We start from the raw sequence: 14,620 nt of genomic DNA, 5'->3' as shown, positions 1-14,620 counted from the left end.
CCTCAGAACAGTTCTGAGGAAGGGTCACCGGACCCGAAACGTTAACTCTATTTTTTCCTTCACGGATGCTGCCAGACCTGCTGAGCTTTTCCAGCAACTTTGTTTTTGTTCCTGATTTACAGCATCCGCAGTTCTTTCTGTTTTTATTTAGACTGTCAATAAACATTTCCTAAACCTGTGCAGCCACTCCAAGGTTCCTCCGAGGGTCTGCACACACAGATCAACATGCCAATGCACAGATTTCCGGTTCTGGACATCAATGCCACGTACGGACCTCTGAGGTCTGTGAACCAAAAAAATTTTGGAGGGAGCATTGCTCAATATACTTTTAATACAAGAATATAAAAAAGTTTATCACACACAGAAGGGAAAAAACATCAGCTATATTACACTGTACAAGAACTAGTTGAAACGGTGTTATTATATGTATCAGAAATAAAGATTCAGCCCTATTTACCGTCAAAAACAAACTCAGAAGGGTCATTCTGTCTCCACTTTCAAGTTCCTTGCTCAGTTGGCACAGCTGTAACTAGTTTCTGGAATGCTCTTATTACTAACTGCCAAGCACTTTTAGAGCAAACACATGACTTTTCCATACCTTCAGCTTCCAGTAGTTTTATGCTTCTAGATGTCTTTCTCATAAGCAGTTAAGGACTCTTTCTCCCAGCCCCAAGTTTTTTTGGAGACTGCTGAACTTGAGCACACCTGAACACACTACCTGACTTCTGGGCTACTGTCACTAAAGACCAGCAGCTTTATTTTTCCACTTCTGGCTTCTTTGTAATGCACCAAACTGTTCACCCCAAGCTCTACTCCAAGGCTATAAATCCTCTTCATAAAGGCTGTAAGCCCTCATTAAAAATGTATGCAATCAACAAACTTCAGATACTCTACTATTCAGACAAATCTAAAATGAAACTAAAATTTCTCATCTTAACACCATGTAGAGATACAAATTAAACTTTAAGCTTTCAAGTTATAGTTTATAGCTTTAAGTTCTGTCCATTTTGGAACCCAAGTTTCCAAACAATTAAGTTATCAAGAACCTTCATCACAATAATGCTGCCTGGCTCTTTTGCCAAATATCTAAAATATGCACTTATCGGTCATTCAATAGTCTGATTATTGTTTATTTACTTAATCTAAATCCTTCATGATTTTAAACAGTTATTTCAAATCCTTGTTACCTTACCTGTTCCAAGAACAGTCTGCTTCTCTAGTTTATCAAACATACAGCAGACTGTAATTTCTCATCACTGAAACCGTTCCAATAAATCTCTTCTGTACCCTTTCAAAAGCTTTCACCTCCTTTCCAAAGTATGAAAAACAGAACTGAACACAATGCTCCATGTGCGGACTAATTACAATTTTACAATGTTCGAAGATACTCTCAATGTATCTAAGGCTTCCATCTCTTTTGCACTCAAGTTTCAGCATCCTTATGTACAGGTTAAACTTCGGCATAGGGGAGTACCAATCGCGTTGTCTCTCTGTCTTTCTTTTTTGTCTCTCAACTGATTCCAGCTATAAAACTAAGTATGAAGTCAAATCAAAGCTGATTGCGAGTTTCATCCAGTCAATACCACATTGTATAAACAGAGAATATGCAAGAGTTTTCTTGTGACAAATCAGACAAAGTTTCATTCCAAGTGTTTTGTTATTTTTCAGTAGTTTCATATTTCTAACTTTCCACGTTCTTTGGTTTTTCTGTAATGAAAGTGCCTGCATGTAAACCTGTTTCTCAACCAACCATTATAACTTAAACTTATAATTTACATTTAGTTAAAGTAGTCACTTTGTCATAGCAGTGAAACCATGAATAATCATTTATAGACTTCCATCCTCTGATTTTAATACCTGGGCCTTTCATGGACTGAAATGAATTCAAAAAGGAAATAGCATGGACTTTTTTTTTTAAATTCATTCACGGGATGAGGGCATCGCAGGCTCGGCAGCATTTATTGCCCGTCCCTAATTGCCCAAACAGCAGTTAAGAGTCAACCACATTGCTGTGGGTCTGGAGTCACATGTAGGACAGACAAGATAAGGATGGCAGTTTCCTTCCCTAAAGGACATTAGTGAACCAGATGGGTTTTTCCGACAATCGACAGTTCACAGTCATCATTAGATTGTTAATTCCAGATATTTATTGGATTCAAATTCTACCATCTGCCATGGCAGGATTCGAAGCTTGGTCCCCAGAACATATCTGGGTCTCTGGATTAATCGTCCAGCAATAATACCACTCGGCCATTGTCCCCCGCCGATACTTAAATACAGTTGCAATAATGTCCGACCGCAAGTTGAGCCAAGCTTCATGAAATCAATAAACAAGAATCAATCTTATCTCAAATTAATATTTTTATTAAGCATGATTGAAATGAATCAATTGCATCTCCTATTTAGACCTTTATGAGAAGTTCACGTGCTGGAGATAAAAATCACCTGCAACTGTCCAGTTTAAAAGTAAGGAACTCAGACATTGAAATACACAAAGCAGTTATATTTCAGGTAATTAGTTTTGACAAAGCAGGAGAAAATGGATATGAACAAGAGAAATAGAACGAACTAGAGAAATCTTTCGCTCTGTCAGCCTCCAAAAACAGAGTATCCAATGATAAAACAAACTGGAGAGAAACATTCAAACACCAAGAAATCAAAGGCATCTGCAATATCAGGCCATCCTTTCACAGCCATGGTCGCAGTTTCGAGTCAATCATTCCAAGACACATATTCTTCTACCTTCTTTTTTGTACTGGACACGATCCCTATTGCTCATGAAAATCATGTAACTGCCTCTTCATGTGTTTTTGGTGAATAGTTAATCACATTTGACTTGAGTGAGGTATAACCTAAGGGCTTAAAAAAATTAACTCTTTGCTGTGGCCAATCAAGGACGTTGAAAAGAGAGTAGCTGATTCACCCCTTCTCACCTGGTCGAACAAATTAGAAAAAATATTGCAGAGTTTTTGCTTTTTACAGAATTCCATTCCAGAGTAACCTAAGCACAATTTATCCAGAACATGACCTGCCTACTGACTAAACTAAAGGATTCTGACATGATCTACGAGCAGTTGAGTATGGTTCTACGACTTGGAAGTAGTGACAGGAAAGACAATTATGATGCTCTGAGGGACCATTTTCCGAGCTGTAATACAGAAAGGTTTTCATGGTCAAACTTTGTTAAGTGTCATGCAAGGCTCAGGATTCACAGCAACAAGTGGAAAAATGATTATAGTTTCATTCATACTATTCTATGATTTCAACAGACAACATTGTGGAATTTGAAGACATTATCAGGATATTACCATTACAATATTTTAACAATTTTTACATGACTATCATTTACTTTTCACTCAAAGTGAGGCAAGTTAAAATTATTGCTGTTAGGTAGACCTACAATGCCATTAGGGAGGTTTTTCTAGGATTTTGACCCAAAAACACTGAATAAATGGCAATATCTTTCCAATTCAGAATGGGGACCAGCTTGGAGTGAACTTGCAAGTTGTGGTGTTCCCATTTATCTGCTGACCTTATCTTTCTAGTCAAGGGTTTGGAAGGTGCTGTCTGAGGTGCCTTGGTGAATTTCTGCAGTGCATCTTGTGGATGGCACACATTGCTGCTACTCAAAGTCAGTAGTGGAGGGGGTGAATGTTTGTGGATTATGTGCCAATCAAACAGGTTGCTTTGTCAGAGATGGTGTCAAGCTTCTTGAATACTGCTGGAGGTGTACTCATCCAGGCAAATGGGGAATACTTCATCATACTCTCAACTTGAGCCTTGAAGAGGACAATGGACAGACTTTGTAGAGTCAAAAGGTGAGATACTCACTGCAAAATTCCTAACCTCTAACCTGTTGTTATAGCCATAGTATTTGTATGGCTAATCCAGTTCAGTTTCTGATCAACGGCAACCTTCCCAGGACATTGATAGTGGGGGATTCATGCAGTGAATGCTCTTTAAGGTACAACTGTGTAAGAATGATGATGTCAGGCGGTTGCTGGACTAATCAGAGAGACAATTTTGCCAATTTTGGAACCAGCCCAAGCTATTTGTAAAGAGAACTCTGCAGAGGTCAGCAGGAGCTGTATTACCAAGTGGTTTCTAGTGCCTTAGTCAATACCACATGGCCTGATCAGTTTCATTCCTTTTTTCCTCCTCTTTCTAACGGATGATGCGGCTGACTTACTTGCTAGGCCATTTCAGATGGCAGCTTAGAGTCAACCATATTTCTGTGGATCCTGAATCACATGTAAGCTAGACCAAGTAAGGATGGAAATTTCCTTCCCTAAAAGGTCATTAGTGAACCAGATGGGTTTTTACAACAGTCAACAATGGCTTCATGGTCAAGATTACTGACGGGATTCGAACTCAGGTTTCAACAATATTACCCAAGTCTCTGGATTTCTAGTTTAGCAATACCACCAAATGGGCAAATGCCTCCCTACATTTCCTTGATATTTTCCAATTAACCTGTTCAGAGATGTTATTACATACCCCTGGAGCAGGTGGGACTAGAACCTGAGCCTCCTGATTCAGACGCAGGGATGCTACCACTTTAGTGCCATAGTCAGCAAAGCTCAGAAGTGCTTAACTGCTGTGAAGCAATTTGGGGCATCATCAGGTCATGAAAGCAAACTCTTTTCTATTACAGACAACCACACTTGCATAAAATAGTGACACAGCCACTCACGCATGTACAAATTATTTGTACTTTTAAGAAAGGAGTTAAATGTGGAAACAGGCCTGCTTGTAAGGAAATTGGCATGCTCAAGTTGCCTCACTGTGACTTGGAGTATAGGTCAATAAAGCTATTCTGTACATGTCAAATGACACTCTAAAGTGGACTAGCAGCCAGATACACAAAAGAATCAACCTAATGAACCAACTGTAGGTTACACAACAGAATCAACCCAAATGGTGTTTCTGTCTCCCACATGAAACTGTCAAACAGAAAAATCAGCAATCCATCTCGCCTTGTAGAGAAATTCCCACTGGGCATTGGAAACCGAGTTAAAATAAGAACTAATGCCCAAGTGTTTTCACATGATTTGTCAAAAGATGGGCATACCAAGAACACTTCTTCAGGATCATCTTTAAAGCTAGCGGACCAGTAATTAACTTAAAATAATGTTGCATGAGGCAGGTATCTGAAAACAAATATTATACCAATCAAAATTGCACTTCTTAAAGCTATAGTATATATTTAACTCTATGCTCCTATGTAGTTTGAAATAGAAGTTTTCTAGTTGACCAAAGCTATCGTCACACAAAAGTAGAAATGTGTTTCACATTCCAATAGTGCAACATTTAAAGTTGAGCAGTGGGAGGAAGTAAAAGTTCTACTTTCATGTTGAGTGCATAAAACATACAAGCAGTTACTAATTTTGCTGCTTTAGAAAGGGTTTAATTAAATGCATTGCCTTCAACTGAGAAATGATCATTCATGTTCAAACTCACAAATGGACCTGAAGAAGATGTTCATGTGAAAATAATTCAATAGAATAGCTACGCATTAAACTAAACAATCCACTGCAGTGCCAAAACTAAGATGCAGGTTCACATCATTCCTCTTCAATAATAGAGTGGAAAACAGGAAAAATAATAAAGGCATTTAAAATCATGAGGGATCTTGATAAAGTAGATATGAACAAACTATTCCATCGTGAAAGGATCGAGAACACGAGCACAAATTTAAAGAAAAAAAGTAGCAAAATTGAAAAGATGAGAAAAAATTTCATGCAGCAAGTGGTTAATGTCCAAAAACGCATTGAGAGAGTGTGTGGTAGATGCACATTCAATGGAACAATTTAAAATTGAACTTTTATCAAATCTCTAAACTGTTCAGAGAGCTGGTGGTCGGCCTCCTTCTGCACTGTAACAATTCTATGATTCTGAATCCCAGAAGTCATATTACACCTTAGTATAGGCCATCATCAGCAAAACCCTGGAGCCATGCTGCGTGCCTATACTACAGTTAAGATATCACACGCCATGATTCAAGAAATAAAAGTTGAATTTTTATGCACTGAATGATGGGCAGGTCTCATGTCAGTTGTTTTCCAATTAAAATGGACATAACATGATGAGGGCAGTCTAAAAAAAAGACGAAGAGCTTGGATTAGCATTTTAAGTTTGGAATTCTAAATTTACTCATTCAGTTTAGTAATGACTTGAATATCCATGTACAACAGTGCACATTTTACTATACAATAGTTACAACTCAATTAAAATAAAATTACACCCTAAGCATTGTTCCTGTATAAGGCATTGTAAGTTGGAAAAAAATTACATTTGCACATGGCTAGTGTCGAGAGAAAGGCAAAGTTTATAATTTTTTGGAAAATACCTTGGATAAAATTGCTGAAACTAACAATATGAGCAGAACACAGACAAAATTGCCACAACTGACATATAATAAATGTTTAGTGACTGAATAGTTAATTAAGGAATTAATAATAGTATAACCTCAGAAGTATGCAAGTAACAGTGAATGGAAAGGGTAATATAGGAAATAGAATATATTTGGATTTTCAAAAGATAAGAGACTTGTGAGCAAGGTTAGACCATACAGTGCATAAGAAATAAGAAACAGGAGCCAGAGAAGACCACATCACCCACTTCATCTGCTCCACCATTCAGTATGATCATGGCAATCTTTGGCTTCAACCTACAGTTCCACTTACCCATCCACTCTCCATAACTTTTGGTTCTCTGCAACACACAAAATCTGTCTATATCAACCTTAAATACATCTAATGACCGTGGAGACACAACCTTAAGAAATCCAAAAAATCATAAATGTCTCGGTGAAAAAATCCTCATCTCATACTAAATTATCAATCCCTTACCTTGAGACTGTGTTCTAGATTTCTCAGATAAGGACAACAAAGTTTCAGTATTCACACTGTCAAACTCCATGAAGACAGGAGATAAGAGGCAGAATGGATAGCAAGATGTTATAGTTAACTACCCAAGACAGGCAAAGAGGACAAGATTTTGTTCATGGAAATTAGTACAGGGATCACAACTGTCCTCACTAATGCAATGACAAATGGAAGATTTATCCAATTTAGGAAAGTCAGTCTACACAGCACATCCTGCTTATCAATTTTCACCCCATCCATTGAGAACAGGGAATTCAGGAGAAACATTACTCAGTGGTCAGAATTCTGAACAAGGAGTTGAGGCAAACAACACAGATGCATTTTAAAGGGAAACTAGATAAGCACATGATGGACAAAGACATAGGTTATGCTGAGTGTGCAATGAAAGAGTGTGGGAGCAGGCTCAAGAGGAACATGAATGCTAGCATAGATCAGTTGGGCCAAGCATTCTGTTGCTGTGCATTGTACACACTATGCAACTTGATATATTGGTTGACAACATTTAGATTCCTCGATACGGTTGAAAATGTTATTTGATATCTTAACAAATTCAGACATTTTCATCTATTTGTGTAAGAAGACAATATAAATAATTTTAAAATATGCATCAAGAGAACCTTAGTTTTTCAGTTGAGGATTAGTGCACCCAGCCTGCATGAAAATTAGTATTTTTTTTTAAATAAGCAGAGATGATGAATACTCTTTGGCTCTTCTGTAAATTTACTGACAATTGCTACAAGCTCCAACCACCTATTTATTTTAAAATTGGCATTTTTAAAAAATGAACATCCCCTTTCATTCCTAAGGCTGTCGAATGCACTGGAATGCAATTTCTGATGTTTCAGTCAAGTACCAAGTTCTTCATCAGCATAAACATAAAAATGTTATTTAACTATAAACAGCATCACACTCAAGTGCAAACAGAGCCCAAGTTACAATTAAGTTGGTCAACAGCCTAATTCTTTGCACACTCAGAAACTACATACATTAAAACACGTGACTCTGTTCTCCACAAAGAACATATACACGTTACACTTGTTTCAACTCAACAAAACAGGTTCTCCAGTTCATTACTCAGAACAATGCCTTGACCAGTGTTAATGTGCCCAATTTAAAATTTAAATAAAGCTTGGCAGTTAACAGACAGTCACCTAACTGATGCATTCTCAAACAATTAAAGTCCACATACCAACTAAACAGCACTCTCCTTTCATACAACATAAACTGGTTTTCCTTGGTAACTCTCACGAATTGTCTAGATTAGTACAAAACTAAAAGCTTAAACAATGTCTTTATTTCAGCAATACTAAAGTTACACTCATGGAACAAAAGAGACAGTAGAAAAATGAATACATATTTGGACAGGAGTTATGGTTAATGGATATTCTTGGATTGAAGGAAAATTTGTACTGCAGATCCTAAGGAGCAAGTCCTGACCCTTGCGTTTCGTGATATATATTAATTATCCAAACATTTGTGTTCGGGGCACAATTTTCAAAATTTCTGGATATACAAAACTTGGAAACATTGTCAATTGTGGGCAGGTCAGTGTGGAACTTCAAAAGGACACTAACAAGTTGGGGAAGTTTACAGATAGGGGGTAGGTGCAGGTCAATACAGGGAAGTGTGAAGCAATTTATTTTGGTAGGAAGAACAAAGAGACAAAATAAATTATAGGGTGCCAACGAAAAGGAGGCACTTGAGCAAAAGGCGTATTTGTGCATAATTCAATAAATGGCAAAACAGATGGAGACAGCAGTTAATAAGGCATTAATATCCTGGAACCCCCTTCCAAACATGACTGTGGGTGTTCTCACACCCAAAGAACTGCAGCAGTTCAAAAAGGTAGTGGGGAACATACACAGCCACAATGCCAGAATGCTTGATTGAATACAATTCTGTTGCTGCTGATGGCCCACACCATGTCATGGACGTCACTTTTGAGTAGTTTGATCTATTTAATATTTATTCAACTGGTAAAGTAGTGATGCCATATTACACGAAGGAGGGTATCCTCAATGTGTAGTGTGGATTTTGTCTTTACAGGGACAGTGCAGTGGTCACTTGGACCATTCTGTCATGGACAGATATATCTGAAGCAGGCAGATTGGGGAGAATGAGATTAAGTGGGTTTTTCCCTCATCACCTCCCACAGGCCTAATCTAGCAATTATTCATAGCATATCCAGCTGGAACAGTAGTTGTATGACCAAGCCATACTTGGTGACAGACTCTGGAGACTCCCAAAGTAAATTTTGTGCCCTTGCCAACCTCACTGGCTCTTCTAATTGGTATTCAAGGTGGAAGAGGATCATTTCATCAGCCGAAAGAGGAAGACTTCCTTGTCCACGTTTGACCCGATACCATGAGGTTCCATAGAGTACGGAGGCAATGTTGAAGATTCCTGGTACAAAACACCCCGACTGCATACCATGGTAAAATCACCTCTGCCCAACAGACAGGACGTAATATGTGATGGTGATGTAAGACCACAAGACCCTAAGAAACAAGGACAGGAGTAGACTGTTCAGCCCCTCAAGTCTGCTCCGCCATTCAGGAGGATCATGGATGATCCAATATTCCTTACTTTCATGTCATTTCCCCATAACTCTTGATTCTACCACAGATAAAGAATTTAGCTCAATCTTAAATATACACAGGCTCTGCAGCAAGTAGTTCCAGAACTGAAATGGATCACTGGTCTTGAAACGTTAACTCAGCTTTTTCTCCACAGATGCTACCAGACATGCCGAGTTTCTCTAGCAATTTCTGGTTTTGTACCATTAGTGCTGTGTGCTAGCTTTCATTGTTTTGTGCCTTTGATTTGCAGATTTATGCAGTTTTGCCCCATTTAAATAACAATGTTCTTTTGTTCTCCCTTCCAAAATCAACAACTTCACATTTTTCTACATTATATTCTATTTCTACATTATACTACAATCAATATCGCCCTGGAAACTGCTTATATCCTTCTCACAACTTGCCTGTTTGGTCTGCAAATTTGATTACAGTGCATTCACTTCCTTCCTCCATGCCACTAATATGTATTGTAAACAGTTGTGGTGCCACCACCCACTCCTGCACAACCCCATTGGTTACAGATCACTAACCTTAAAAAGAACATCTCATCTCCACTTGCTGTTTCCTGTCCATTAGCCATATCTTTACCCATACAACACATTACCTCTCAACACCATGGGCTCTTATCTTATGAATTTTGCAACGCACCCTGTTGAACACCTTCTGGAAATCCAAATACTTCACAGCTACTGGTTTCCCTCTACACACTCTGGTTGAGACTTCCTCAAAAAGCTCTAATAAATTAGACAGACAAGTTTTTCATCATTAAGCCACGCTAACTCTGCTTGATTATCTAAATGTGTTGCCATTACTTTCTTAATAAATGCTCCCAGTATTATTCCAACAGTAGATGTCAGGTTGATCAGCCTATAATTCCCCACTTTTTGTCTCACTCCCAATTTGAATAGAGGTGTCACAGTGAGTTTTCCAATCCTCCGATACATTTCTAGAATCCAAGGATTTTTGGAAAATTACAACCTGTATAGTCACTATCTCTGTAGCTACTTCTTTTAGGATCCCAGGATGCAAGCCATCGGGGCCAGGGAACTTATCTACCTCCAGCCTCATTAGTTTGTCTAATATTATTTCTCTACAGATGGTGGTGGTGGTTAATCATGGAAGGGAGCTATGTTCACTTTAGCCTCTCTCTTCCTTTTTATATATTTATCAGTTTTTACATTCTTGCTGGTGCACCCTCATTGTTTATATTCTCTTTATTGTCTTTTTAGTCCTCCCGTTCCTGGATTTTGAATTTATCTCAGTTTTCAGGGCTATCACTGACTTTTTCCTCCTCATATGCTTTTTCTTTCAACTTTATACTCTCCTTAATTTCCTGATATTGTCTTGGATGTTGTCTGTAAGGTAGGATGCCATGAGAATGGACAGCTGTCCCTGATGTTAATAAGGACTCACAGGGTCAACAAACCTGGGCATGCAATTGTGGCTCCCAGTGGTTAGGTTGATGCCAGCCTCTGACCTTTAATATTATTCAAACACATTCAGGGATAAAGTTTATATTAAACAAGCTCAATTCATGAAAGCAATAAGAATGATTCATTGATAATCAAAGTCAATTTATAACAGTCCCACCTGACTCTCAGTATTTAAAATAATTTCTCTCTGAACCAGCTGAAGAGGTCTTCTCATCAATTCAGAGAGCAGTAGATATCCTATCTGGGTATCACCTTTCCTGGTGAAATATAATCTGAAAGTACTATGCACCTTTGTTACAATGGCTACCTCTTCTGAGAGCTAACCTTTCTGAAAGAAATCCATAAAGGCAAGTTTTTTTAAAAAGAAAAAGAACCTTTCCCTTATTCTCATAAATTGCTTCTTCAAAATTTGCTACATTCAATCACCCTGAATATTTTAGAAAACAAAGATACCAGACTATTGATTGTGTTAAGATTATAATGCAAGGGAACCTCATAAATTGGAGTGGGTATAATCTTCAGTTGTCATAAGTAGTCTTCAAAGAAATTTGGTGATTGCATGAAAATCAAAGTCCTGGGAAAATAATTCAAAATTACAAAATAGTGGCAATCCACACAGTTGTAGCTATCCAAGTCACTTGGAGCAATTCCTGATTAACAAATCTCACTGATCCTGGCATCTCAATGCATTGGTGGATATGATGAGATGCTCATTGACCCCTCTTAAGACTGTTTGTAATTGAAATTATTTTTAATCTCCTAGAAAGCAGCAGTTGCTGGATTATACCCACTCACTGCACTACTAAATCTCAAACCAGAACCTGCCCTACATCATTCTCTCCCATTTGACCTTGCACTAGTGTACAAGAGGACTGCCCTATTTTCCAAACAAAATATCAGCCACTTTCTAGACTTATTAAAATTATGCACATTTTAAATAAGAAAAACACCTCTTTTCTAGAGGACAGGAAGCTTTAACATAGGTATCTGGGATTAATTTTTCCTAAACGAAATGATTTAACACTGAGGTAAAACAAGGGAGTGTGGATGCTGCAAATCTGAAACAAACAAGTTGCTGGAGAAACTCAGCAGGTCTGATGTTGAGTCCAGTGACCGTTCTTCAGTGACCTGTTCTAATGAAGGGTCACCAGACTCGAAACATTAATTCTGCTTTCTCTCCACATGCAGATGTTGCAGATCTGCTGAGTTTGTCAAGCAATTTCTGTTTTTGAGTGAAATTGATTAGTTTGCTTTCTCTGACTACAATGGCCCTTGTTACTTTCGAGGTGTACAAGCCAGGCTGATGATTGACTTATATGGAGGTTTTCCTTGTATAGAGGCGTATCTGGAGTCTCAATCATTCATGAAAAACACATGGAAGAGGGCTTTTGTACCTCAGAGCCAGGAGGCCCATGTTCAATTCCACCTTGTCCAGAGATGTGTAATAACATCTCTGAACAAGCTGATTAGAAAGAATCTAAAAAACACATGGAATGGAAACAGCAATGCATGAGACTTCAGAGAAGAGGCAATATGGTTCAACTTTCAGAGCTCAAATTCAATTCTGACATGTGACTTCTATGGCTATTTATTTCAAGACTAATTCCATGAATGTTCAACTTCATAAATATATTTCATACTCAGGCATACTTTAAAATAATGCCAAAATACAACAAATTCAATCAGCGATAGAAATTCAATCAGAAATTCAAGTTTGTTTTTCACCCGCAGAACATAATGCAATATCGAATGGATAAATCCTCCAGCAAGTCAATGATTACAAATAGCTGAACTTCATTGACTTTAGTGACATTTTGGGTGACTTAGCTGTGCTACTTCAATTCAAAACCCCTTTTTATTAAAAGTTTATCGTTAGTACAAAGGATCATTACAATTGTAAACTGCAATTCATTTCACAAAACTACTGGAAATGTGACAATAATAATCAAGTAAGTGACATTATGCGTCAGGCTACACTATTCTGCACTAATACTGTAAAACCAGGACCATTACTGATCATGGATCGTAGGAACTGCAGATGCTGCAGAATCTGAGACAACAAGGTGCAGGGCTGGATGAACACAGCAGGCCTCTGCTCCTATGATGCTGCTTGGCCTGCTGTGTTCATCCAGCCCTGCACCTTGTTGTCCCATTACTGATCATGACATGTTTGATGGAAATATTGGGGGGCGGGGGCAGCGCGGAGAGATATTCAAGTGAAAATTACATATCTATTTGACTCGTTAAACTGCACATCAAGCATACTATATACAAGCTTTTAATAAATTCCAAGGACAACTAAACAGTTTAAAAATTAGCTATGTAAAAAACAAAAATTAAAATCAAGGGGGCCCAGTGATCCCTAGGTCGGGCTTTCTTGACAGCACCAAAAGGACCAGATTTCTCTGACACCTGTTTTATGATCCCTGAAAGCTCTTCTGTAAGGAGCACAAGTTACCGTTACAAACCAATACTGTTTAATAAAAATAGGAGGGGAGGTCAAAATAGAACAGTTGAATGGAACTGTTCTCCTTCAAAAGGGGTAAAATTTAACATCAATTAGACCAATCAATTAGAAATGAGATGAAGTGCAACAGACAAAATCGCCAGGCACATTAACAGAAATCGCACACCGTGTCGCCATTTTGTGACTTCAATCGAGAAAAGGGGAGTTTTAGTTCTACACGAGCCGAGGGAGAAGGGGGCTGAAGAGAAAGGTCACTTCGGTTAAAGTGGAGGAATATTTTTCTACTGCTAAAGAAAGTAAAAGAACAAAATGATGAGAGAACTGCACAGGGGTGGGAGTTGAGAGGGAGGAGGAGGTAAAGAGGGATCTGTGTATTTGAATGAAAGTGTGAGAGGCCGCGGAATGTGCGCGATGATAAACACGTACCTGTACTGCGCAGCACCACCATGGGCAAATCCAAAGTAGTTACTGGTAGCCATTTTGGCATCTTCGCCTAGCCGGCCGGGCACTGAGCACCACGCGAAGCGCCCAAACAAACAAGAGGGAGAAGGGAGAGACCAGTAAAACATCATAGGTCACATCGTTCAGCTTCAGCAAACAAGAGAAAAAAAAAATTCTCTAACTTTAGCATTCTCCGAGGGCCGCAAACAGCACCACCATTTTTTTTCACTCTCAATCCAAGAAAATAACAAAAAGGGTGCGTTTTTTTAAACAAAAATAGCCAATTCCACTTACCGTACGTGAAAGAAACTACTGGGCATATAGGAATCATGGGGGTTTCTTTGAGCCACCAACCGCGACCTTTCACCTTCGAGTGTTGGAACCTGTGGAGAGAAACGTCACTGTCAAGACGGGAGAGCGCATTGCGCATGCGGCAACGGGACCCGCGCGCTGCCTGCTGGGGGATGTAGTCTTTTGCTTCTCACTGCATAACAACAACTTGTATTTCCATATTTAAAACAAACAATACGAGGCAAAGCCGACGAAATACGGGGGATTGGGGGAGGTGGTCGGATGCACTTTGTTCTCACGCAAACGAGCCACGCGCATAGGAATTATCTACAAAATAAAAATTTAGTAAATAAAAATTCAAACCTTGTATCCAGTCCAGAGAGAGAAGGAAGGAAGGCTGGTGCGAGACTCAGATCCCCATTCGATGTGCTGAACTGTCTGATTCCCTTCCTCCACCACAGATTTGGGAATATCAATTCACCTTTTTTTTACAGAAAAATAAAGATCCGCTTGTTTCTGTGC

General features: G+C 38.7%; 1 protein-coding gene across 1 annotated transcript in view; it reads right to left on the bottom strand.

The window, feature by feature from the left end:
- LOC109934794 (zinc finger RNA-binding protein) overlaps positions 1–14,251 on the bottom strand; it is a 76,871-nt gene extending 62,620 nt beyond the window's left edge. The window contains exons 1-2 of the mRNA XM_048613134.1: positions 14,102–14,251; positions 13,793–13,874 (exon numbers count right to left, since the gene is read on the bottom strand). Of these exons, the coding sequence (XP_048469091.1) occupies positions 13,793–13,874; positions 14,102–14,237 (218 nt within the window). The 5' untranslated portion in view covers positions 14,238–14,251. The remainder of the gene's footprint in view (positions 1–13,792; positions 13,875–14,101) is intronic.
- Between the last annotated feature and the right edge of the window lie 369 nt (positions 14,252–14,620).

Source organism: Rhincodon typus, chromosome 1 (genome assembly GCF_021869965.1).
Source record: "Rhincodon typus isolate 14 chromosome 1, sRhiTyp1.1, whole genome shotgun sequence".
In the NCBI taxonomy this organism is placed as follows: domain Eukaryota; kingdom Metazoa; phylum Chordata; class Chondrichthyes; order Orectolobiformes; family Rhincodontidae; genus Rhincodon; species Rhincodon typus.
This window is presented reverse-complemented; position numbering and strand designations above follow the sequence as displayed.